The sequence below is a fragment of the Erpetoichthys calabaricus genome, chromosome 4, assembly GCF_900747795.2.
Source record: "Erpetoichthys calabaricus chromosome 4, fErpCal1.3, whole genome shotgun sequence".
NCBI lineage: Eukaryota > Metazoa > Chordata > Cladistia > Polypteriformes > Polypteridae > Erpetoichthys > Erpetoichthys calabaricus.
The window spans coordinates 326,847,236-326,874,680 of record NC_041397.2 but is presented as its reverse complement, the minus strand read 5'-3'; the positions used below and the strand labels follow the sequence as shown (position 1 = coordinate 326,874,680).

General features: G+C 43.0%; 2 protein-coding genes across 2 annotated transcripts in view; both read right to left on the bottom strand.

The window, feature by feature from the left end:
* The window catches only part of LOC114643553 (protein NLRC5-like), a 5,922,889-nt gene that overhangs the window by 3,503,643 nt on the left and 2,391,801 nt on the right, over positions 1-27,445 (bottom strand). The window lies entirely within an intron of this gene.
* The window catches only part of LOC114644529 (uncharacterized), a 597,107-nt gene that overhangs the window by 551,806 nt on the left and 17,856 nt on the right, over positions 1-27,445 (bottom strand). The window contains exons 4-6 of the mRNA XM_051925835.1: positions 16,036-16,200; positions 5,220-5,280; positions 3,947-5,132 (exon numbers count right to left, since the gene is read on the bottom strand). Coding sequence (XP_051781795.1) covers positions 3,947-5,132; positions 5,220-5,280; positions 16,036-16,200 — 1,412 coding nt within the window. The remainder of the gene's footprint in view (positions 1-3,946; positions 5,133-5,219; positions 5,281-16,035; positions 16,201-27,445) is intronic.

The following is a 27,445-nucleotide window of genomic DNA, read 5'->3' as shown; positions in this document are numbered from 1 at the left end:
TTGCTATTTGCAGTCCTTCAAAATCTCTCCAGTGTGTAGTGACTTCCTAAAAATATGCGTCAAGGGTTTATATTTGTACTCACTAGCTTCCTTAAGAACGCGAGGATAAATATTATCTGGTCCAAACTCAATGAAATTCATAGCTGAACTATTCTCTAAAGTAATTGGAGAGGAAAAATCAAACAAATCAGACACCAAGATAGCAGCAGCTTACCACATACGTGGATTGAATACCTCAAAACTTAGGACTCTGATCATGAATTTTGAAAAATTACAATTTAAACTACATATAATGTTATTTCTCAGACAGAAACAAGAGATTATATTTGAAAATGACCACATTTGTATTTTCCCTGATTTCTTACATTCAACAGCTACTAAACATGCCGCATTTTATAACATTAAACAGCACTTATGGAAAGCCAAGATCAGAAACAGCCTCTTGAATCCTGCCAAACTGAAAGGGGACATTCAAGGCAAGCTCTGCATTTTTACTTCTAGGGAAGAAGCAGAAAAAGGACCAAGAAAACTGATCCTGACACTTTTTGATAAATGATCGTGAGTCGCATCCGGACCTGGCATGACAGAAAAGATCTCACCTGCTGTTTGATCTGTTTGCAGTGATACTGATACCATAATTATACATCTTATTTCCTTCTCTGTCACTTTTTGTTTATGTTTTAATTACAATTATATGCGCATATGTATGTGTAATTTCTTTTAGTGGACTTTAACATCATAGCCTTGGTTTATTGTTTTAGGGCTTACTATGCTTATCCAGGGCTACTATTTAACATCATTCCCTGGGTTACTTTCTCAAGACTGTTCAAGATTATATTTTATGCTTATAGTATTTGGACTGTATTGTTAATCGATATCTCTATTTTGATCCTTATACACTGCTGCTGGGGGGCTTGTTTTGTTGTGGACGTGCTCTGTCTCTGGGTATGTCAGAGGACTGTGACTTTATGAAGTGGGGTCCAGTCTCACGTGGGGAGGCAAAATGGGGGAGCTGGGGGACTAGGGGGCAAGAGAAAGAGAGCAGGCTACCTCTAATCAATCCTTCTAATCCTTCTAATTATATCTGATCCTGAAGGGAGATATGTGATTGTCATGGGCAATTTATTTAACTGTAAAGTGAATTTGATAAATATACTGTATACACACCCAATGTGGATGATAGGGACTTCATCCAAAATGTATTTGTATCCATTCCCAATGTGAACACTCATAAAATTATAATTTCTGGGGACTTTGATTGTGTTTTCAATCCAGACTTAGGTAGGTCACCTGTCACAGGGGTGATGACGTCTAACACTACAAAGACAATTACACAGTTTGTAACTGACCACAACTTATCAGACCCCTAGAGATTTCTTAACCCAAACTCAAGAACATATTCCTTCTACTCACCAGTGCATCACTGCTACTCAGGAATTGATTATTTCTTTGTAGATAACAATTTCTTGCCTACGATTAAATCTTGTAAGTACGATGCTATTGTTATTTCTGACCATGCCCTGTTGATCTCGCAGCTGGCATCTTAAACCACTTTTATTAGCAGACGAGAACTGTACAGAATTTACATCAAAACAAATCAGTTTCTTCCATCCATCCATTTTCCAACCCGCTGAATCCGAACACAGGGGTCTGCTGGAGCCAATCCCAGTCAACACAGGGCACAAGGCAGGAACCAATCCTGGGCAGGGTGCCAACCCACACACAAACACACACCAAGCATACACTAGGACCAATTTAGAATCGCCAATCCACCTAACCTGCATGTCTTTGGACTGTGGGAGGAAACCGGAGCGCCCGGAGGAAACCCATGCAGACATGGGGAGAACATGCAAACTCCACGCAGGGAAGACCCGGGAAGCGAACCCAGGTCCCCAGATCTCTCAACTGCGAGGCAGCAGCGCTACCCACTGTGCCACCGCGCCGGCCAATCAGTTTCTTCTAGAGACAAATACATCCTCAGAGGTCTCTGCAGGAATACCCTGGGAAACCCTGAAAGCCTTCTTAAGAGGACAGATTAACTCATATCTTTCCCACAAAAATAAATTGGAAACCTAGAAGGTATCAGAGCTAATCAATGAAATTACTAGAATAGACCAAGAACATGTCAGGTGTCCAAGTGAGGCTCTTCATAGAAAAAGACAGGCTCTGCATTCAGAACTCAACCTGTTAACAACTAAAGAAACTGAACAACTCATCTTTAAATCAAGACATCATTACTATGAACATGGAGAGACAGCTAATAAGTTCTTAGCTCAACAAATCCACAAACAAGAAGTTCGCAATGCAATCCCAGCAAACATCAACACAGATGGAGACAAAATCATTGACCATAAAAATATAATGCACACATTTAGAAATGAGTCGGAGCACAAACACAGAAGAGAGTGCACCGGCTGAAGCTGGTAGAATGTCTGAAGACAGTGTCAGTAAAAATGTGGAGGTGAGCATTGAAGAGGAGGAGGTGTCAGTCGTTAAAGTGGCACCGGAGGACAAAGTCCTAAAGATGGCACTGCTGTGCCTCCTCCAAAACAAATGTAAACAGTGAGGAGAGCATTGGTGGGCAGCCACTGACTGAGAGAACACCTGAAGGGACAGATGGTCATCAAGAGATACTCACAGAAGAACAATATAGTGAACAGGGTCAGGTAAAGAAAATTAAAGATAAAGCTACTAGCAAGTGGACGAGCAAAAAAAAGAGTAACAAGTCAGAGAGTTTGGCTACCATTGCCACAGGTCAGCAGAGCACAGACTGCACCGAATGTAAAAGTAGCGTGAGAGAGGAAGAGGAGGATGGGAGGAACGACTCTGATGAGTCTGACCCATGAGTCAGGGCTGACCAGCCATCTCACTTGTGTTTACACGGGGGTACAGTATCGAGAGCATCATGCAGTTTCTGGAGTTTGTGGAAGGGAAGTGTGGGGTCAGCATTATCAAACACTTTCCTGACTTGAATTTATTCCCAAGTTTGGCAATACATGTGATACACTGGGCTATTAAATTAGGAATGGCTAAAAAAGAGGTGCTACATTTGAAGAACATCACCAGGAAAGTGAAGCACTCCTTCAAATCACAAACACAATGACAGGTAGATTAGTACTAATAGCACCAAAGTGGGCTGAGTGTCAGTGAGCTATGAGGTGCTGTAGTGCGATGGAACCAAACAAAGCAGTCTGGCCTTGACGTTCAACATAGAATCTGAAGTATCAGAAGGATAAAGCCCCTCTAAAGACGGCAGAGTTGGTGAAGAGGAGCAAAGTTCTCAGATGAAGCTCATTATTTAGTGATCAGCCTACCAACAGATCATCACCTGTGGTCATGAGCTCTAAGTAGTGAATGAAGACATTTAGGAGGACAAGGGGCTGAGACCAGGGTCCTGCACTGGACTACTAAACTCCATCTCATGAAGAAGGTAAAAACTTTAGGAATACACAAGGAACTCTGAGCAGAACCACCACAGGAGGTATATGAGGTTGTCTGGGCATGTGGTGAGTGTAACAAGAAATAAAAAGAATTCTCGTAATCACACTTTAAATTTAGTTCTCAGCCACTTTGGTCACATTCACACAATATAATGTTTCACATAGTTGTTTGATTATTAACTAATGCAGTAAGAATATGAGAATTTTCATCCATCTTTTTAATCTATTGATCTACACCAGTGGTACTGGCTCATTGTCTACAAGAGGGGGCTTTAATGACTGTAAGAGTCTGAAACAGATACGACAGAGTGAGGTCTGGATTGTTCAGATGAGTTGTAAAGGATCATCGAGAATAAGATGGCATAATTATCATGTCATTGGCAGTTGACCTCACCTCCTGTTGAGTGGGTGAGGCTTATTAGAAGGTCCTATGACAGTGGAGCTCAGTGCCCTGACACAAAGTGCCATTACTGACAGATAAAACTCGTCAAAGTCGCATCACTCACCGAACTGCACTGCAGCAGCTGAGTCCCGGCTCCAGTCTCTTGATGCACTCGGTGGTCAGAGGTGTGCCTGACAGGTTAAGTTCTTTAAGTTCTCCACAGCAGCTGATAACAGCAGCCAGCACAGCACAGTCCACAGCAGATAAAGTCATACTTCTAAAGTTCATCTTTAAATCCTCTCCAATGGTGTCTCTAATTAACTCCTTATTCTGAGTCTCACAGAGCCACTGACCTACTTGCAGAGCTTCACCTTTGGCTTTTTCAGGTGTCATGAAGTGGCTCTTCAGTGCAGAGCAGATCATCCAGCAGTACGTGGGGCTGAAGCACATTGAGTACAGGATGGTGTTCTCCTTGACATACTCAAAAGACTCAGCAGCCAGAGCAGAGGCACCAAAAAACTTCTTACAGTACATCAGCCTTTGCTCAGGGAAGAACCCCAGGATCTCTACAAACTGATCGACTCTTTCAATGTCCATGGCTTCCAGGGCTGCTGGTCTGCTTGTTATCAGGACTGAGCAGCCCTTCAGTAATGTCCGACTGACCAGACTGGTGACCAGGATGTGGACAGGCACCTCAACATCTGGGTTTGAGCACAGCTGACTCTGGGTGAAGTCCAGTTTCTTTTTGTACTCATCCAGCCCATCGAATATAAACAGGAGAGTTTCAGGATTCTTCAGAACGTCTTTCAGTTGATCATTACTGAGATGTTTATAGTGCCTTTCAATCAGTTTGGTCAGTGACATTTGTGTCTCATTCTCATTGTCTAAGAGGTTAAGCTCTCTGAATTTAAACAGGAACACAAATGCAAACCTTTGGTACTGAGTGCCTCTGGCCCAGTCATACATGATCTTCTGAATCATGGTGGTCTTCCCTATTCCGGCCATCCCACTGACCACTATGATGTTGACTGGATTTAAACTTACAGGACTTTTCCTAAATAGCTGCTCAATCCAGATTCGTTCACATTTCTCTGCTGCTCCTTTCTTCATGAGCTCTTCTTGGATCCTCCCAGTCTTCACAAGTTTATGTTCAGTCTCCTTATGGTTTCTTGGGTCCTGTTCAACGGCCACCAACTCTGTGTATCGAGTCTCAAAGTCCACAGCTGTGGTGTGTGGATCTCCAGGAGAAGCCTGAGCCCCCAGAGTTCTTGTGGATTCAGACACAGCTTGTCTGTGTGTCTCATGGAGATCTAGGTCAAAATGAGAATAAATGAGGAGACCTGATGAGCACAGGACTGGAGGAACTGCTGAGCAGATGTGTGAAAGAAAGGTGTTACCTTTAATATGAGGGTCAAGGACAGGCGACTCATTTCTGGAGTCAATCTCCTCTAAGAGCTTCTTTCCTGTGATAAAAGAAATAAAGACGGACGGGTCAATCACAGCAGTGAGGGGGTCATCCTGAATGAAGCTTTACTTCCTATAAAACACGAAGTTTGAACTTTATAAAACCGGGCTCTATAATTGTAAATGTGTAGAAATTTGATAGATAGATAGATAGATAGATAGATAGATAGATAGATAGATAGATAGATAGATAGATAGATAGATAGATAGATAGATAGATAGATAGATAGATAGATAGATAGATAGATAGATAGATAGATAGATAGATACTTTATTAATCCCGATGGGATTAGTGATAGACATATAATGGGACATGAGGGTGAGACCAGTGACATGTACCCAGTTTGTTTGGAAGCCATTAGTCATTCACATGAAGGACACATCAGAAATGAGAAAATCCACAGAGTAGAATAGTGGGCATATTGAGGGCAATGCCAATGTAAAGAGTCCAGAGCAAAACTCAGACAGGATGGACAAATCAGAACATCAGAGCACTGGACATGTGAGCAATGTACAAAAACAGGCCAATTCAAATTACAACATCTCATTAATCATATTTACTTACATTAAACTTCATTGTCTACAAATCTCTCCACTCCTGTGTTCTTCTTAGGTACTTCTGTAATGATTCAACTAATTCTCCATTATCTGCTCTTCCATCTAGTATGTAATGACTGTGAAATTTAACTTATGATATTCTTATCAGATTGTTTGTGTAGTGTATATTATAAAGAGCACCAACTCCAACACTGACCCCTGAAGGACACCACTTTTAACGTCACCTCATTCAGAAGAAGTCAACCTACACAAGTCCATCAAGCAAAGACACTGAACAAGGCAATGGGTCTTCTTATTTAAGAAGATGAACTGTTTCTCTGTAATCTTAATTGATGCTCCCTCACAATGCAGGTCATGTGCCTCATTCGGGACTCCATGAGCAACCGCTCATTTACACAAAGTCAAACCAACGGTACCCAAGGATTTTCCGTAGAGACACAGTACCAAAGGAGTCCAGTCTTCGTCTCAGGTTACTGGATAGCCTCCATGTCTCACAAACAGGAAGCACCAGGACTTTAAAGACTCTAAAGGACTCAAAAAGACTCCACAGACCACCAACTGACAAAACTGGCAAACTGCTGGACTTGTTCTCTCACAGAACTGCACCCCCACAAAATGAACTGTTACTCCACTTACACACATAAGACGACTTTTTAGTTCACTTCTCCATGTTTTTTCCAGCTTCTCCCATTACAGTTCTTCCCACTGTGTCCTTCTGCTGTCACCTCAGCTCACTCTCTCCCACCGGTTTCTCTTCCCTAGTCTCCTCTGCACCCCCACAAAATGAACTGAAAATGACTAAGGTCATAAAGTATATGAAACTGATTCTGGACAAAGGCAGAACCATAACAACAGTTGTGTGGAGCTTCCACCTGCAGTTAAAGTCACTTCAGTACACATGTACTGTGTCAGCGTGTCTGTGACAATCAAACACAGGAAGCTCTGCAGTCTACTTGTGACTTTACACTGTAGGAAGATAAGTAAATAAAGCTTAAAACTTTTATATAAGTAACATGAACATGTATTTCATATAAAGACAATCACAAACACGACTTTGCATGATACGTTGGTGAGCTCTGTAAGCTGTGCTGTTTCGTTGAAGGACAAGTGTGGGGCAGACTGACTGGCAGGATGGCACCCGACCTCGTCCTTTATCCAAACGGTGCCATCTTTCACCTTTACGCCTGGTGCAGCTGCGTTGTTCTTATATGTGAGTGGACATTTCTTGTGGTGAGAGCTTCTGTCCTCTTTCTCCAATGTAGAACCCTCATCTTCATCTGAATTCTTCTCTGCTATAACACGTCTTTATGTAAAAACAGCTTTGTCAGATCAGGGGGAGTGTGAATGTGACTGAGAGAATAAAACTGAATAAATAAAAAAAGTTAACCTTTACAAGTACCGTAAATTTACACCATCTGTTACAGACTGAAATCAAATGTATGTTTTTAGTATATAACAGTAACAATAAGAGCAGCTCACTACTCAACATGGTAATTCTGGAGAGCGCCCGGATTCAATCTCGCGCTGTTGATTAGGAGTCAGCAGTTCTTATCGCTGTACCACCAAAGCAGTAATGACAATGGAGTACACTAACCTGATTTCTTTTTCTTCAGTTGTATTCTTGAATAAAAGCTCACTTGTTCTGTTATATTTGTACCTTTTGTGAAAGTTTTTATTTGATATTTGGACGTCAGTCCTCACACATTATACACTTCATGTCAAAATTTTGTTGTTAGTACTAAAACATGACAAACATTTCTGTTTCAGTTATGTGTTCAAACTTTCTTTTATTTCTCACATTTCCTGTCATCCATCACTTACACAGATCGTTGTAGATACAGAACACATATGAAATGCATGAGCTCTAAATAACGAGATATTACTTTCCCTATACAACTCCAGGCACTTCACACGTAGATAAAGAGACTTGAGCTGGGAGATCTTTTTCCCCGAGTTGAGCTCTGGTGGTGGGGGGGATAGCAGGCTGCTTGCTGCTTATGCTGATCGACACATTTACAAAACAAAAGACACTGATAATGAGAGGTACAAAGGAATTTAAGGTGACCCGGGATTACGAGTTTTTTTGTAGGCTTCAGGGATTCTAGTGTTAATCAATTTGGAGAAATACAACTGCAAGTTCGAGAAAGCACAAAACCTAGAGTTTCACAAACCTCTCAGTTGAAGTTCGCTTTCGGTAGTAAGTGCAGCACGTCATATCAGTCAAGCACCGTGGCACCAGCGCCTTCATCAACAGTCACACTTGAAAAGTCGGAACTTGATAGAATCCTACAAAAGCTCCATGAGCTTGAGTCTATAGTAAAAAAACAGGAACAATCGAAACACCTTCCACTGGCTCAAGAGCTGACACTCAGATTTCCAGACAAGATCTGATAGATGTGCTCATGCAAAATCAAACGAAATGTCAGAAGGCAGTCACTGAAATGGCTAAAATGTTATCCCTATAAAAAGGAAGCCCCTGCTTCTGCACCCCCTGCACCGCGTGGTGAAGTACCACACAGACAGGTCCCTTTATTTGTAGGTGATCCAGTGGCTTTCATTAGGGCCTTTGATCACACTGTTGGCGATGTTTTAGAGAACCCTGAAGATAAATTAGATTACCTAATCCAATATACAACAGGTCCTGAGTAGGAAATGGTTAAGTGTCGTGTGCGACTGCCACCAAGTCAAGGCTATGCAAAGGCCAGGAAGGGACTTGAAAGTTACTATGGCAACCAAATATTCCTAGCTGATACATACATGGATAAAGCATTGAAGTGGCCTCAAATAAAGCAAAATGATGGAGAGGCCCTGAGAGACTAAGCAACCTTTCCTGATAACTGTATGGACTCCATGGCCAATGCAAGGAGCCGTGATGCGTTCAACAGCAATCAGAACATCCATACCATAATCTCAAAGCTCCCATATCCTTTACAAGATAAGTGGCGAAATATAACTTATAAACCTGAAGAAAGAGAAGACAGAGACGCAGATACTGATGATCTAGCTACCTTTTTACATCGACAGGCTAAGATGTTAACACATCCCATTTATGGAAAAGCTTTGACAAGGGTAGGTCATCTCTAAAGTACGGCCAGAGATCAGGAAGTATCTTCACTACAAGTATTTCTGATGCTGCTGAAAGGGGGACTCGAGAAACCTCAATCAAAAAGACTGTTACTGACTTCTGTGGATTTAAAAAGCCTTGTGTAGTCTGTAATAGCCAGCATCCTCTCGTTGAATTAGTAAAGTCAAAGAGTTACCACATAAAGTAAAGAAGTGACTTTTTAAAATCAAGAGGTTTATGTTACTACCGTCTCAAACAGGGGCACCTTGGTAAGAATTGTAAAGAACGAAATGTCAAACATGTTCTTTTCAGCACCCAGATATCCTGTATATAAAAAAGAGGATGGAGCAACATCTGCTGAGGGGGAACCAAGACTGGAACTTGTGCCTTTACTGGGGCCGGTGAAGAGTGTGCACTGCATGTGGTTATCGTTAAGTTAAAATCTAAGAAGAGTGAAAGGTATGTAGAAACATACGCCTTTATAGACCTTGGCAGTACAGTAACAATTTGTATTGAAAAGCTTCAGAGACAGTTAAACCTTCATGGGAGAAGAACACAAGTATTCCTCAAAACTATGAGTAACTATGATGATGACTCAAAAATGCTATCCAAATGCTCTGTCAGATTTACAAGTCTGTGGTCTCAATGATGTTGAATATATCGATTTGTCAAAAGTCTTCACGCAGGTCTCCATTCCAGTGAACAGAGAAAGTATTCCACTTGTGGCACGCGGCTGGGGGTGGTACCCAGCCAGGATGCCCACGAGGACCGGAAGAGGGCTTGTGCCTCCTCCAGATCACGAGGTGGCGACCTCGCTGGTTGTGTTGGGGGCCACGGGTACAGAGCTGGGAAGCTCAACCCTGTAGGGGCCCGTGGTCACCGCCATGGGGCGCCCTGATGCCTTGGGAGCCCTGGACCTCAGCACTTCCGCCACACCCGGAAGTGCTGGGGGGAAGAGGATCAGGGACACCCGGAATCCTTCCGGGTGCGCAGCCGGCACTTCCGCCACACTGGGGAGTGTCGACGGAGGAGTGTCAGGAAGTACCTGGAGCCCATCTGGGTGTGCATAAAAGGGACCACCTCCCTCCATTCGAGGCTGGAGTTGGGTGGAAGTATACGGAGCTAGGAGGAGAGGAGTGGAGGCGTTCAGAAGAGTGAAAGGCATTGTGTGTATTGGCCAGGACTTTAAGGGGTGATTGGTGCTGAGGCACTGGGTTTGTATTGAACATTGTAAATATTGTATAGAATAAACGTGTGTTGGGTGACATAACGATGTCCGTCTGTCTGTGTCCAGGCTATTTCTCACACACTACAAGAGGATATCGATAAGTGGGCATATCTTAAAGAGGTACGTCTATCTCGTATTGACTCTGAAGTTGATTTTTTAATAGACTAGGGGGCTTCGCCCTCCTGCTCACTTCACTCGCCAACCCTCATGTTTGTTTTTTCTTTGAATTGTTGCTAATTCATTAGTTTCACTTTTATTTCAGAACTTCTGTAAAAACAATATTTGGAATCTTTCGAGTCCCAACGTGCTGATTCTTTTTAATGAGGTCAGTGAGACGTGTGTTTAATGACTTTGTACCATAATTCAGGATAGGTTTCTCTGTTTGGAATTTCAGCATAGACAAAGCGATCTTCATCATCAGCAGTTAATAATTATTTTTGCAAAGTAACCAATAAATGCATGTGAGGCAAACTCCGTTTTTGAAATTCTCTGACTTAAACTTCAGAGCCTTACAATATTTGCATACTTCTGACATATCTCCTGTGTCCATATATTCGATCTCTATTCGCCTTTTCATTATTTCTCTGAGTAATAATTTCTCTTTCTTTGTGCTAATGCGATCTTTACTTTCTTTTTTGACACTGTCACGCCTACGTTTTTTTTCGAGTCTTTTGAATTCCAGTTTTCATTCTCTCTAACCTGCTCTGCATGTGTTTGGCCCCCTTGTTGTTTAACCTTTTTATGATGTTTTACTTTGTTTTTCTATTTTGTCTTTTATTTCTGATCTAGCTTTGTCCTGCTTTTTTTTCAATGACACCTGGTCTGTGGTGATTATTTTCCCTTTTTCGAGTAATAATTTCCATTTGTTTGTGCTACTGTGACTTTACTTTCTTTTTTTTATACTTTCTAATTTTCCTACTTTCATATTCTTTAACTTTCTCCACATATATTGTGCCAACTATTTTTTTTTTGAGCCTTTCGAATTCCACTGCTTTCATGATCTCTAACCTGCTCTGCATTTGTGTAGCGCCAATGTCTGTGAACGTCTTTATGAAGTTCTACTTTGTCTTTTACTCTGTCTTTTAATTCTGAGCCCGATTGGACCTGCTTTGTTTCAGTTCCACTTGTTAGGGCTGATAATTACTTTCCTTATTTTCTGAATTTGCCCCTAGATTATTCTTTTTTTTTTTGTCTCTCCAACGCTTTTGAGTCTCTTTTCTCCACACTGCTTTCTTCTTCGCTTAGTCATTGACATTTCATTTATAACATATTATCCTTATACACTTTATATGCGCTGAGACCCTGGATCTGTGTGTGCTCAAAGCCTTTACACGACTGAGTGTTTTGCTGCCCGTTGTCTTATTTGATGTTGATTGTAAGTAGGGTGTGTCTTGCAAGAATCTCATGTTCTACATCATCATAAGACGGTCCTGGGTCAATCTCTTGGCCCAATGTCTCATGTTTAAGGCCAATTTAAGGTCCCCGCGAGATGCTCCGTGGCAAATCTCTTTCATCTCGCGGATCTTTTAAGTGTCTTCCGTGATCTTAATGTGAAGATCACGTCTTGACGCCCTAGTGTTTCTCTCCAGGATTTTTTTATAATAGAGAGAAATCAACAACCCAGAAATCTTCAGGCAGTCATGAATCATATCTAGCCAAGGAGATGGACCTCATGATGTGAAGACTACACCTGGATGCGCGGTCGGTGGACAATACAAAGAGATAGATGACCTCACAAAACAAAGTGGTAAGCAGCCCAAACATTCAATCAATCGTGTGTCAATAACAGAGATTGAGGATATGTTGCTGCAACAGTATAACACAGATTTCCAGAGCGCAGCTGTGAAGAAAAGGAGGAAATGTCACAGGACGACATCATGTTCATGTGCATAGCCTCAGAATCTGCAAGACTAGTAAGTGGCCACTATTGTTTAAATTTGCCTTTAAAGGATGAAACACTTAAAATGGCGAATAATTGGAGTGTAGTGTACCCCTGATGGGATCTGCAGGCGCCACCAGGAGGTGCTGCAGCAGGAGCTGCTGAGCCCTTATGGACAGTTCTTCTGACACACCCGGAAGTGCTGCCAGAAAGGAGTAATCAAGCACCTGGAGCCTTATAAAAGAAGCCAGTGGCCACCACTCAGAGAGCCAGAGTCGGGTGGAGGAGCGACAAAGAGTGACCGGAGTAGTGGACAGGAGAAAAGATAAAGAGAAGGAAGAGACTTGTGCTTGAACTGTGTTATACTTGTAGGGAACGGGGAAGGCGTTTCCCACAAGGGAAAAAGAAAAAATAAACCTTGTGTGCCTTGAACTTGTGTCCCACGCTTGTCTGTGTCGGGTTCAGCTGGTGGTGCCAGCCTGGTGAGCCACATACCATACTCAAAAACTTCTATGTGGATGACTGCTTAAAGTCGGTGGCAACAGAAGAACAAGCAATAAAGCTGGCAAAGGACCTCCAAGCTCTATGCCTTAGAGAGGTGGACTTCATTTGACCAAGTGGGTGAGTAACAACAGAGCAGTTTTATCATCTATTCCTGAAGAAGACAGAGCTCATGAACAAAAGGACTTAGATTTGAGCCACAGTCTCCTTCCCACAGAGCGTGCCCTGGGTGTCCAGAGGTGCACAGAAATGGACCAGTTTCAAATTTCAGATTAAGTTACAAAACAAGCCCGCTACAAGGCGTGGTATTCTGTCTGTCGTTAGCTCAGTTTATGATCCCCTTGGTTTTCTAGTACCGCCATACTTCCAGGAAAACAATTTCTAAGAGACTTGTGTGAAGACAAATGTGGGTGGGATGAAGAAGTAGAAGTCAAACACACTGAGAAATGGAAAAAATGGATGGATGACTTCCAGTTATTAGCAGACTATAAAGTGAACAGATGCTTCAAACCTGCCTGGTTTGGAACTGTAAAGACAGCATAAATGCACCATTCTGCAGATGCCAGTGAAGATGGATATGGCACTGTCACATATCTTCACCTGACTAACAAAGAAGGCAAAAAACATTGTTCATTACTGATGGGGGAGTCAAGAGCTGTACCATTGAAGCAGGTCACAGTTCCAGGATTGGAGCTGACAGCAGCCATTGTGGCAGTCAAAATGGACAAAATGCTAAAAGGTGAGCTTCATCTACATTTTGGACTGACAGCACCTCAGTGTTAAAATACATTTCAAATGAAAGCAGTCGATTCAAGACCTCTGTTGCCAACAGAATCTCTGTGATCAGAGATCATTCACAACCTTCACAATGGAGGTTTGTCACATCTGCCCTTAATCCAGCTGATCAAGCATCCAGAGGGCTAAGCATAGAAAACTTTCTCAAAAGCACCACATGGTCAGAAAGTCCAAGTTTCTTATTGAAGCCTGAACATGAGTGTCCAAAAAGACCAAATCAACTGAACGATTCAGTTTCTGAAGATGATCCAGAAGTTAAAATCTGTGCAGTTAACATGACAAGAACAGAGGAGGCGACCGAGCCCATCAACAAACTAATCACTCACTTTTCAGATTGGCTACGCTTGAAGAAAGCAGTGGCTTGGCTCCTCAAGTTTAAAGACATACTGCTGCACTTAAAATATGAAAGTAAAACATTTCAACTAGAAGTCAGTCAATCTGAAAGTAATCCAGAAGAACAAAAATCACTCATCACAAAGCACATGAAAAGTATAAACTGACTTTAAAACCAAACCTGATTTACTTTACAAGGCTTGGCTAAAGCTGAAACAGAGTTTATACACCTCAGTCAACTACAAGAATTACCAGAAGAATTAAAGGCTTTAAAAAAAAGAGCTTTGTGTAAAAAAGAACAGTCAAATCTATAAACTTGACCCAATCATACAAGATGGAGTACTGAGAGTGGGAGGAAGACTCAACAAAACTACAATGCCAGATGAAACTAAACGTTCTGTAGTTCTTCACAAGCATTCACATAGTCATAAAGAAATAGATTTCAAAGTGCACAACATGCAGAAGATACAATGTGACAGCAGGTGTGTAAAAAATGTCATATTAATAAAGTATCTATCTATCTATCTATCTATCTATCTATCTATCTATCTATCTATCTATCTATCTATCTATCTATCTATCTATCTATCTATCTATCTATCTATCTATCTATCTATCTATCTATCTATCTATCTATCTATCTATCTATCTATCTATCTATCTATCTATCTATCTATCTATTTGTCAGAAGTTCACTTGTTACCTGACCAACCACCGTTCACTAATGTTGGTGTTGATTATTTTGGTTCCTTTCAAGTTAAAAGAGGATGAAGTCTGGTCAAGAGGTACGGAGTGATCTTCACTTGTTTAACAAAAAGAGCTGCGCACATAGAGATGGCACACAGCTTAGACTCTGATTCTTGTATCAATGCCATACACCGATTCATGTGCAGAAGAGGACAAGTTAAAATCATGTGTTCAGATAATGGAACAAACTTTATTGGAGCAGAAAGACCTTTTCGTGAAGTGATTAAAAATCTAGACCAAGAAAAAATCAGCAATGGTATGATGAAGAAAGAAATCAAATTGATTTTCAATCCACCATCAGCCTCTCATCAAGGTGGAGTGTGGGAGACAAATCAGAAGCATAAGAAAGATCCTAAACTCAACACTAAACCAACAAACACTCGATGATGAAAGTCTCCAAACAGTGATATGTGAAGCTGACTCAATCATCAATAACAGACCTCTCACTAAGACATTAGACGACCCAAATAACTTGGAGGCACTCACACCCAATCACTTGCTGGTACTGAAGACATAACCTGACATGCCACCTGGACTCTTAGCTAAAAACGACCAGTACACTCAAAGACGCTGAAAGTAAGTTCGGTAAATGGTTGGTTTGTTTTGGAAAAGATGGACTAAGGAGTATTTACCAACACTTCTAGAACGTCAAAAATGGCTTACAGTAAGAAGAAACTTTGAACCAGGGGAGGTTGTTTTAATTGTAGATGATGCTGCACCACACAATTCCTGGGTAATTAAAGAGGCGACTCATCAATACAATGGCAGATGGCAAAGGGGCAGTCAGAAGAGTTTGTGTGCAGCACACTGGACAGACCTGTGAATAAACTGGGCCTGCTGCAAGAAACAGACAATGTTTGAAATAAGAAATCCTTAAATGTTTGTTGCAGTGTTATTATTAGTGACTTGAAAACAATAGTTTATGTAAAGTAAAGTTAGTGGCTCTTATTAAGTAAAGTACAGTAATTATCTCAGCTCCTGCATAGCCAATCAGGGGCCAGAAATGTAAGAGCCAATCTTAGAAAGTTAATGCTTAAGTTCAATTCATATTAGTGTTTGTGTGATCTCTATAGAACATTAGCTTCTAGATAGAATATGGTGTAGTCTTTTACGCCATGTAAGTTAATATGAGATTGAACTTTCCTGCTATATAAATAATAATGTGTGTTAATTGAGTCAGTGTGTGTTTGGAGTTAGTCTCATTGCTAGTATGGCCTGGTAGACCCATTTTGCAGTTTTCAAGTGGGATAACTTCAAAAAACAAACAAGATATATAAGCTTTAAACAGAACTTTTCTTAAACAAGATCTTTTCTTTCCTTTGCTATATCAATTATTTCTCTATTTTTGTGTGAACTGTTTTACTTTGAATTTTTACTAAAGCTTTTAGAAATGAAGTTATTTTCATTTCAACGTGTCAAGCTATCGTTGAATCCCATGAAACAAACTAAAGCTGCAGAACCTTAGTAATTCTGAATAAACGCAGCTACGTAGTGTATAATAAAACATTCTCAATATCAAAATAAATATCAAAGGGCAGGCCTTCTTCATGTGTCTCACCACTCAATGTCCTCTTTGTCATCACTCTGGTCCTTCTAAAGAGGACAATAAGAGGACATTGAGTGGTCTTTCACAACAACATGAACTGACGCTGTACCTGATGAAGTCTGGATGTCCCACTGGATGATCTTCTCCAAACTCTTTTTCAGACATGACAGCTCATTTCTCAGGTCCTCAAAAGAGAAATCAGCAGAGACAGTGAAGCTGAGCGAGACTCCATCAGCAGGAAGGACACAGCGAGATGAGAAAGTCTGCATCAGGAGAGAAGAGGGGATGAGATTTCAGAGAGGACCAAAAACAAAAATCATTTCTTAGAAGATCTTTGACACTGTGCCAATGTCTTCAAAATTTTCATTCACCCTGTAAAGTCTACTTCTCCAAAACATGTGTGAGGAAACTCCTATGTCCTAATTAGCACAGCAACTGCCCACCGATAACCACCTTTGTTTCAATTACGTCTGCCTGAAGAAGGGGCCTGAGTTGCCATGAAAGCCTACATATTGTAATCATTTTAGTTAGCCAATAAAAGGTGTCATTTTGATTGACTTCTCACTACATCCATAATGGCCAACACGGTACAACACCCTCGGACTACACCTTGTTTTGTAAATGTGTCAATTAGCAGCGCTGAACCTGCACTGACCCATCTCTCGTCCAGCCAGCTGTTTGCCCCTCCTGACACTTACACTCTCTGTGTAACACCATCCATCCATCCATTATCCACCGTTTATCCGAAGTCAGGTCGCGGGGGCAGCAGCCTAAGCAGGGAAGCCCAGACCTCCCTCTCCCCAGCCACCTCCTCCAGCTCCTCTGGGAGGACCCCAAAGTGTTCCAAGGTCAGCTGGGAGATATAATCCCTCCAGCGTGTCCTGGGTCTGCCCCATGGCCTTCCCCCAGTGGGGCATGCCCAGAACACCCCCCCCCCCCCAGGGAGGCGTCCAGGGGGCATCCTAACCAGATGCCCAAACCACCTCAACTGACCCCTCTCAATGCGGCGGAGCAGCGACTCTACTCCGAGTCTCTCCCGGATAGCTGAACTCCTAACCCTCTCTCTAAGGGAAATTCCAGCCACCCTGTGGAGAAAACTTGTATCTGCGATCTTGCTCTTTCGGTCACTACCCAAAGCTCGTGGCCATAGCTGAGGGTAGGAACATAGATCGACTGGTAAATCGACAGCCTCACCTTTTGGCTCAGCTCTCTTTTCACTACGATGGACTGATGCAGAGCCCACATTACTGCAGATGCCGCACCGATCCGTCTATCAACCTCCCACTCCATTCTTTCCTCACTCGTGAACAAGACCCCGAGATACTTGAACTCCTCCACTTGAGGCAGTATTGTGTTCCCAACCCGGAGAGAACATTCCACCCTTTTCCGGCTGAGAACCATGGCCTTGGATTTAGAGGTGCTGACTCTCATCCCCACTGCTTTGCACACGGCTGCGAACCGCTCCAGTGAGAGTTGGAGATCACTGTCTGATGAAGCCAACAGAACCACGTCATCCGCAAATAGCAGAGACAAGATTCTGAGGTCACCGAACAAGACCGCTCCGCTCCTTGGCTGTGCCTAGAAATTCTGTCCATATAACGTATGAACAGAATCGGTGACAAAGGGCAGCCCTGGCGGAGTCCAACCTCAACAGGAAACGAGTCCAACTTATTACCAGCAATGCGGACCAAGCTTCTGCTCCTCCTGTACAGGGACTGGATGGTTCGTAACAACGAGCCTTGTACTCCTTTCTCTTGGAGCACACCCCACAGGATGCTTCGAGGGACACGGTCGAATGCCTTCTCCAAATCCACAAAACACATGTGGACTGGTTGGGCAAACTCCCATGCCCCCTCCAGGATCCTGGCCAGGGTGTACAGCTGGTCCAGTGTTCCACAGCCAGGACGGAATCCGCATTGTTCCTCTTGAATCCGAGATGCGACCATCGACCGAACTCTCTTCTCCAGCACCCCTGAATAGACCTTACCGGGGAGGCTGAGGAGTGTGATCCCCCTATAGTTGGAGCACATCCTCCGGTCACCCTTCTTAAAAAGGGGAACCACCACCCCGGTTTGACAATCCAGAGGCACTACCCCCGATGTCCATGCAATGTTGCAGAGATGTGTCAACCAGGACAGCCCCACAACATCCAGAGCTTTGATGAACCCAGGGTGGACCTTGTCCACCCCACGGACCCTACCACCTCGGAGCTTTTAAACTACCTCGGCGACCTCAGCCCCTATTATGGACGGGCCCCCCCGGAGTCCTCCAGCTCTGCTTCCTCTAAGGAAGACATGCAGGTGGAATTGAGAAGATCCTCGAAGTATTCCTACCACTGGTCAATAACGTCTGCAGTTGAAGTCAGCACGACCCCATCTCCACTGTACACAGTGTTGGTGGAGCCCCGCTTTCCCCTCCTGAGGCGCCTGATGGTTTTCCAGAACCTTCTCGGTGCCGACCGAAAGTCGTTTCCATGGCTTCCCCAAACTCCTCCCGTGCCCAAGTTTTTTCCTCTGCAACAGCCGAAGCTGCCACACACTTGGCCCGCTGGTACACCTCAGCTGCCTCTGGAGTCCCACTGGTCAACCAGACCCAATAGGACTCTTTCTTCAGCTTGATGGCCTCTCAAACCTTAGGTGTCACACCACCGGGTTCGTGGATTGCCACCACGAGAGGCACCGACAACCTTGCGTCCACAGCTCCGTTCTGCTGCTTCGACAATGGAGTCTCAGAACATGGTCCATTCAGACTCAATGTCCTTCGCCTCCCTCGGAATGAGGTTGAAGTACTGCCGGAGGTGGCAGTTAAAGATCTTTCTGACCACGTCCTCCGCCAAATGTTCCCAGCAGACCCTCATTATTCGTTTGGGTCTGCCTGGTCTGTCCGGCAGCCTCTCCCGCCATCTGATCCAACTTACCACCAGGTGTGGATCATTTAACAGCTCAGCCCCTCTCTTCACCCGAGTGTCCAAGACATAAGGTCGCAGATCTGATGACGCGATTGCAAAGTCGATCATCAAGCTGCGACCTTGGACACCCTTATGCTCGAACATGGTGTTCGTTATGGACAATCCATGGCCAGCACAGAAGTCCAACAACTGAACACCACTCGAGTTTACATCAGGGAGGCCGTTCCTCTCAATCACACCTCTCCAGGTTTCACTGTCGTGGCCGACGTGAGCGTTTAAGTCTCCCAGCAGAACGATAGAGTCCCCAGGAGCTGCGCCTCACAGCGCCTCTCCCAGGGACTCCAAGAAGGCTGTGTATTCTGAACTTTCATTCAGCTCATAAGCACAAACAACAGTCAGAGTCCTTCCCCCAACTCGAAGGCGTAGGGAAACAACCCTCTCGTCCAATGGGGAGAACCCCAACATACAGGCCTTGAGCCGGGGGGCCATAAGCAAGCCCACCCCTGCCCAACGCCTCTCACCCACAGCAACTCCAGAGTGGAACAAAGTCCAGCCTCTCTCAAGAGGAATGGTTCCAGAGCCCAGACCATGCGTAGAGGTGAGCCCGGCTATATCTATCTGGTACCTCTCAACCTCTCGTACCAGTTCAGGCTCCTTCCTCGCCAGAGAGGTAACATTCCATGTCCCAAAAGCCAGTTTCGGCAACTGAGGGTCGGAACGCCAGAGTTCCCGCCTTCGGCAATCACCCATATCACATTGCACCCGACCCCCATGGCCTCTCTTGCAGGTGGTGGGCCCACAAGAGAGCGGAACCACGCTGCTCCTTCGGGCTGAGCCCGGCTGGGCCCCGTGGTCGAAGGTCCAGCCACCAGGCGCTCGCCAGCAAGCCCCTCCCCCAGGCCTGGCTCCATTGTGGGGCCCCGGGTACCCTTTCCCAGGCAAGGGAAACGCCGATCCTTGATTTAACTCCATACAGGGTCTCAGGATCGAGTTAGTCTGGATCTTCACCTCAGACCTGTTTGCCTTGGGAAGCCCTACCAGGGGCATGTAGCTCCCGACAACATAGCTCCGAGGATCACTAGACCGTGCAAGCCCTTCTGCCACGGCAAGGCCTTGATCCAAAAAGGGTAACACCACCAGCTTGAATTCTTTAACTTACAGCACAAGTTTGCTTTGAAAATTTATATGGCAAAGAGTTGTAAGGAGATATCTTAGCAATTGTAAGAGCCAATTTTAGAAAGTTAAAGTTTGGAGTTAAACTCATGTTAATGTTTGCTTAATCTGAATAGAATATAATTTCTTCCATAGTCATAGACAATGGCATGCTCTTTTCCCCCTATAAATTAGTAAGAGATAGAACCTTCGTGCTATAACTGAGAAACAGTGTGATATTAGACCTAGTTGTGTTTAGAACTGGTCCCAGTAAACAGGGACTTGAAAGACCCATTTCAAGTTAGAAATGGGATAAGCATACAGTTTTCTGACCGCTTTGAAATGGTTTAGAAATGATAAGTAAATAGTAATGATTTAAGATGTGACAAGATTAAGCTTAGAACTGAACTTTTCTTAATATGAATTTTTTCCCTTTTTTTGCTATTTTAATTTTCTTTTTTGTGTGAACTGTTTTACTTTGCAACTTAATAAATAAACTTTTAAAAACTAAGATATTTTGTCTGTAGAATAATTTCTGCGCATCAGGCTTTTGTTGAATCCCATATTTTAAGTTAGAGCTGCTGAACTTTGGCAACTTTGGAAAAACGCAGCTACAGCAATGATATATCAGTATTTGAAATACATACATGTCATGTGTGTTCCATGCTACAACAATCCGTGTAAATGTACAAGAAAACAAGAAATGTTATGTCTTGTAGACACAAAGCAAATGTATGTGCTTATTATCTCAAATATAACTGCTTGAATATAAATTTTTATTTTTGACAATCACGCTTCTGTGACGTCAACCATTAACACTAGAATTACCAGAGCCTACGAAAAAACTTGTAGATCCGGCCCACCTTAAATCCGTTCGCACCTCTCCGTCAGCGTCTTTTGTCCTGTAAATGTGCCGATAAAGACAAGCAGCAAGCAGCCTGCTATTCCATCCCCCACCGCCGCAGAACGAGCACAAAGTTCTCCCACCTCATGCCTTGATTGATTATCTGGGAGTGAAGTGCTGGAGTTGTAGAGTGGAAATGATAGATCGTTATTTGGAACACATGCATTTCATGTGTGTTCCGTTTCTATAATAATCTGTGTAAACATATTGTTAAAACAGAAACGTTTTTCATATTTTAGTAGTAAATGACAAAGTGTTGGCATATACTATATAATGTGTGAAGTCTGAAGTCCAAAGATGAAATAAGCAATTTCACAAAAGGTTCAAGGATGCTACAACAGCTTCTATGGCGTAGCGGTAAGATTTGCTGACTTGTAATCAAGAGTCCCCGGTTCAATCCCCACTGCCTCCTGTATTTGTCATTTTCAGTAGTGAGCTGCTCTTATTGTTAATATTATACAGTACACACATACATTTGGTTTGCGTCTGTAACAGATGGTGTGCATTTATAGTACTTGTAAAAATTACCGGTTATTTTTTCACTTTTATTCTCTCAGTCACAGTCACAATACATACTACCGCCCTAGGGATCTGACGCTGTTAATTTTTATTTGGAACTGGGAGTAACTGTAGATGTGAGTGGTGTTTTGAGACAACGGAACTGGACAGTCTCTGATCTGGAGGGATAAAAGCTGACACACAAACGCTGGTGGATCTGCCTTCTTCGTATCTCACCGTCACTTGAACTTTTTTTTCCAGTTTTTTTGAGTGTTCCTGCTCACGTTGAAATAGTATGCACATTATGGTGTATGATATCAAAAAAACAAAAAAACAGAGACATAGGAATATATGATATTTGGAATTATTCATTTTATGACCTGTGTAGTACATTTCAAAAAACATTGTGGCACGGATGTAACATTATTCATATTATTCATATTCATTCGCATAACATCTAGCACTTGTAATCTGTGACTATGTGCTTTTTTTTTTATTTTCCCTGATCTTGCCAGTCTCTGTGTTGCTGTTTCTTTTGTACTCCTGGACATGCAGAGGTAACAATAGTACAGAGAGGTCAGTTCAGCACTCTATGCAATCATCACATTCAAATGTTAACAGTTCACACACACGCAAGGACCGTCCTTCCTACGTTTACGACATGTCTACCTGTTGCAATGCGCACACTTCTCTCTATGCTGTGGTTCCTATTACACACCTGAAAGAGAGACAATATATGTGACATTTTGAAGAAATCATTTTATGACCTGAATAGTACCAATCAGAAAACATCATCGCACTAATGCAATATTATTTGAAAACGAACAGCGTCAGATCGGGTGTGAATTTATGCTGCCGCTGTTAGCTAGATTCAGATCAGGAGGGTTGGGGTTGGGGGTACAGCGTGATCGTGATTGAGAGAATAAAACTGAAAAAAGCTAACTTTTACAAGTACAATAAATTTATACCCAATGTCCCATATATTTGTCTGTTTCTTTTTTTCTCCGTGCTGAGTTGACATCGTACACCAGAAGGCGTGAGCTTATTCAGTGTGGCAGGAAAACGCAGGTGCCCGGTTACTGTGTGCTATAACACGCTTGACCTGGCGGAGGTCAACACACATGTACTGTGCAAGGCATGTACGGCGGCCACTGAGAAAAGAAGAGTGTTCATGGCTCACATTGTAGAGGAACTTCGTCGTCACATCTTACTAGAAAAGGTGATGGAAAAAGAAAAGGAGGATGCAACATCAACAAGCTTCTGTTCCAGACAGCCGCTTTCACCAGGAAAGTAAACTGAGTCAGCGTCAGGTGCCCTTTCATTGTAACAGGAACCACAGCATAGAGAGAAGTGTGCGCATTGCAACAGGTACACACGTCGTAAATGTAGGAAGGACGGTCCTTGCGTGTGTGTGAACTGTTAACATTTGAATCTGATGATTGCATAGAGCGCTGAACTGACCTCTCTGTACTAATCTAAAAAATCAAGTGAGATACAAAGAAGGCAGATTCATCAGCGTTTGTGAGTCAGCTTTCATCCCTCCAGATCAGAGAATGTCCAGTTCCATTGTCTCAAAACACCACTCACATCTACAGTTACTCCCAGTTTCAAATAAAAACTAACAGCGTCAGATCCCTAGGGCGGTAGTGTGTATCGTAATCATGACTGAGAGAATAAAAGTGAAAAAAAAAACGGTAACTTTTACAAGTCCTATAAATGTACACCGTCTGTTATAGACACAAACCAAATGTATGTGTGTTTTGTATAATATTAACAATAAGAGCAGCTCACTACTGAAAATGGCAAATATAGGAAGCAGTCGGGATCGAACCGGAAACTCTGTGATTACAAGTCAGCAAATGTTATGGCTACGCCACTGAAGCTGTTGTGTCATCCTTGAACCTTTCGTGAAAGTGTTTATTTAATCTTTGGACTTCATGCTTCACACATTATATAGTTTATGCCATTTATTACTAAAATATAAGAAAGGTTTCTGTTTTAACAATGTGTTTACACAGATTACTGTAGAAACAGAACACACATGAAATGCATGTGTTCCAAATAACAATCTATCATTTCCACTCTAAAACTCCAGCACTTCACTCACAGATAATCAATCAAGGCCTGAGCTGGGAGAACTTAATGAACGTTCTGCGGCGGTGGGGGGATGGGATACCAGGCTGCTTGCTGCTTGTCTTAATCGGCACATTTACAGGACAAAAGACGCTGACGGAGAGGTGCGAATGGATTAAAGGTGGACCGGATCTATGAGATTTTTCGTAGGCTCTAGTAATTCTAGTGTTAAACAATTTGTCTTTATTGAGCTTACTTTTACAAGTATCATACATTTACACAGACTTTATTATATCAGATATGTCCGTTTGAAAATTAAACACATTTTCACACATATGAATGCAAACATCTTATTTTGTACCGACTGATATTTGGAGATCACAGTCTTTACACATTCACAGCGACATGTCATTTAAGCGATTTCTTTTCATTCGTTTTAATTTTTGGATAAAAGCCAATTTGTTTTGTGACTGTGAAATCCAAATATTTTCATATTAAGACGTGGAATGTGAAGATACTCTCCAAAGTCCTAGCTAGAAGGATTGAGAAAGTGATTCCTCCGGTAATATCACAAGACCAAACTGGATTTATTAAAGGCTGAAACTTAACTTCCAGTCTTTGACACCTTAAATGTAATATATTCAACCTCAAAGTCTAACACCCCAGAGATATTATTATCATTGGATGCAGAAAAAACATTTGATATGATTGAATGGAACTACCTTTTCACTACATTGGAAAAATTTAAGTTTGGCCTGAACATTTGTGCATGGATCAAACTACTGTATACCAGTCCAGAAGCTTCAGTTTGTATCAACAACATTAGTTCAGACTACTTCAAAGTAGAATGGTGTACCACACAAAGATGCCCTTTGTCACCACTGCTTTTAGCAATCGCCATTGAACCACTGGCAGTTCACTGTCAAAATCCTTATGAGATAAAGGGGATTATCAGAGAAGGACTGGAAGAGAAAATTTCTCTGCAGATGATATGGTCCTGTATATATCACACCCACAAAATACTGTGTCTACAGTCTTAACAGAATTTACAGAATTTCAATAGATTTCTAATCTCAGAATTAATTTGAATAAAAGTGTGCTCTTTCCAGTGAATTCTCAAGCATACAATATTAGATTGGACACCTTCCCTTTTATCATCGCAGATCAGTTTAAATACCGAGAGGTAAACATCACAAGTAAACATAAAGCTCTTTATCAACAAAATTTCACTGTCTGTATGGAAAAAATTAAGCAAGACTTGCATAGATGGTCAACCCTTCATCTCACTTTAGCTGGAAGAATTAACATTGTCAAAATGAATATCCTTCCTGAGTTTCTTTTTCTATTTCCAAACATTCCAATATACATCATGTGATATATGGCCAGCCATTCATCCTGGCCAATACCACCAGGCCGCTAGGTGGAGCTCTCCCTGCAGCATGGAGGTACCCTGAATACCAGCAGGGAGTCATGGACAGTGGAGTTTTCCTTTACAGCCCTGCTGGATACCTTGGGGGCCAAGAGACGACGCTGCAGGGAGGCCCAGAGACTCTTACATGCACTATAACCCGGAAGTACGTCTTAGTCGCAGCAACAGGAGGAATGACGTACTTCCGGGATGAAGAAAAGGAGTTTTTATCTGACCCGGAAGTGTTAACAGTCACATGGACAGAGAGAGAAACACTTCCGGGTCAAGGACTATAAAAGGATTGTGGGAGATCCCAGACGGCGAGCTGAGCTGGGTGGAAGGGTGGCAACGCATCTGGGAGAGTGGAGGATTGATTATTGTTTTGTTATTGTGTATTTATGAGTATTGTGGAGAGGAAGGTGCTTTGTGCACATTATTACTTTAATAAAGTCAACTAGCCAACCCGCGGTGTACCATACGCCGTATAATCAGGCCGCTTTTTTAATGATTTTTAAGCACAGGAAAAAAATTAACATTTGAAAAATCCGTAATTTAATAAACCACCAAGAAAACGGGAGGAGAGGGGAAGGACGCCCATTACGCCCCGTCCGTCATGCTAGTCTGCTGATTTCTCGTTCAGTATGCACTGCCTGCTCATGTGCCCACCCCCAACTCGTCACCTGAGTCGTTTTCGTCTTTGCACAGTCGTACCTGTGAGTCACGTAGACTTTTCATTGTTGTTTGTGGTTCTGGCCGCTTTTCGCGTACTGACTTGTTCCGGAGTCACAGTTGAGAAACACTTTTTTAATGTCTTTTAAGCACAGGGGAAAAAATGAACATGTGGCCCGGTGCATTCTTTAACTGCCTTGTGGCGCTGTAGTAGTGCTGCTGCTTTGCAGTAAGGAGACAGTGGAAGATTGTGGGTTTGCTTCCCGGTTCCTCCCTGTGTGGATAGCAAATTATCCACAACAAACAAACTGTTTTACACGCTGCATACCAACCCGCGGCGTAGTATACGCTGCATAATCACGCAGAGGGAAAAAAATTAACATTTGCAAAATCCGTAACTCTGCTTTCAGTAAGTGCAATGCACACGCGTTTAATTTGTCAGCCACTTTTTGCCAGCCGTCTTTTCTGGTTTGGGCTGTTTTTGCAGTGTTACCGCTTGTGCATATTAAATCTTCTTCCTTCGAGTAACTAATTAACTAACTAACACCCACCCACCCACACACACAGTTTGTGTGAAAAAAATGCGCCCATTCTTTCATCATTTTGTTGCAGTCTATCAAAGACTTGCTGATCATGTTTTATAGACTCAATATACATTGTCATTTCACTCAGCGCGGGGGCGCGCATTCATCTCGGATTATTACATCCTGACTAATCTGCTACACAGCTGCGTTTGAAGAACCGACTTATCCCTGATGAGTTTCACCGGCATTAATGATTAGGAATCTGGTTGGAACAAAACCCTGCAGCCACAGGGGTTCACCAGGACCGAGTTTGGGAAACACTGCTGAACACAGATGAAACTGACTCAGGTGAGGAGTTGGTTGCGGGCAAAGTAGTTGCAGCTATTGATTATTCAGTGTTGTTTGCCTGGGTGTCTGATCTGTGTTGACTGACATGGCTATTTTCTGCGCATCCCATGGTTGTCTTCCGGCAGTGTGAATGCCTCGAGAGACCTTGTGTGGTGAGTTGTTGCAGTTTGTGACCACGTTGCCGAAGTTATCCCAATGCTGGCAAACAAAGCCAACAGCCATGTTGCGAAATTTGAGAGCAACAGTTTCATCAATGACATTTTTCCAAAAAAAACCCGACTGATAGAAACAAACAGTTTCCTGATGCAGGAATTTCTATAACATTGAAAGAAGTGTTGTTTCCATGAAATACATTTGAAGCGGTAGCCATGGAGGGCAAAAGAGCTGGATTTGGACAACAGCACAGACCAAAGCGAGTGAGTACAGTATGTGTTTGATGAGCTGTTCGAGTTGGCGGGCAGTGCTCTGAGGTGCGTTCCTGATCACGTGGGGGGGACAGGGCTTCGTTGTTCCTTTCCCATGGTTTTCGATAGTGGACGCGGTCGGGTGTCGTAACCGAAAAGAATAATGAAAAGTCAACGTGGCTCAGAGGAGCATGTGGACTCCTAGCACAGACAAAAGGGACTAACTGGGTGGTCGGTGAGTTTTTGCATCCGGGCACATAAGCAGGCAGTGTGAATGCCTAGTGAGCGAGGGTAGACGCGGGCCGGGGAAAAAGGAGTGTTGGTGGGCGGGGAAACGTCTTCCGTGTTCCTGCAGGACCATCTAAGAAGATGCATGTTTGTCGCGGATGCGGTAGACGCCGATCGGGGAATAAGGAGTGTTGGTGGGTGGGGAAACGTTTTCCGTGTTCCTGCAGGACCATCTAACAAGACGCATGTTTGTCGCGGATGCGAATTGCTGTATGTAGCGTGTAAAACTGTTTGCTATGGTGCACGCGGTCATGCGTCGTAACCGAAAAGTCAACGTGGCTCAGAGGTGCATCTGTACTGTAGCCCAGACGAACATAAATGACTTCGTTTTT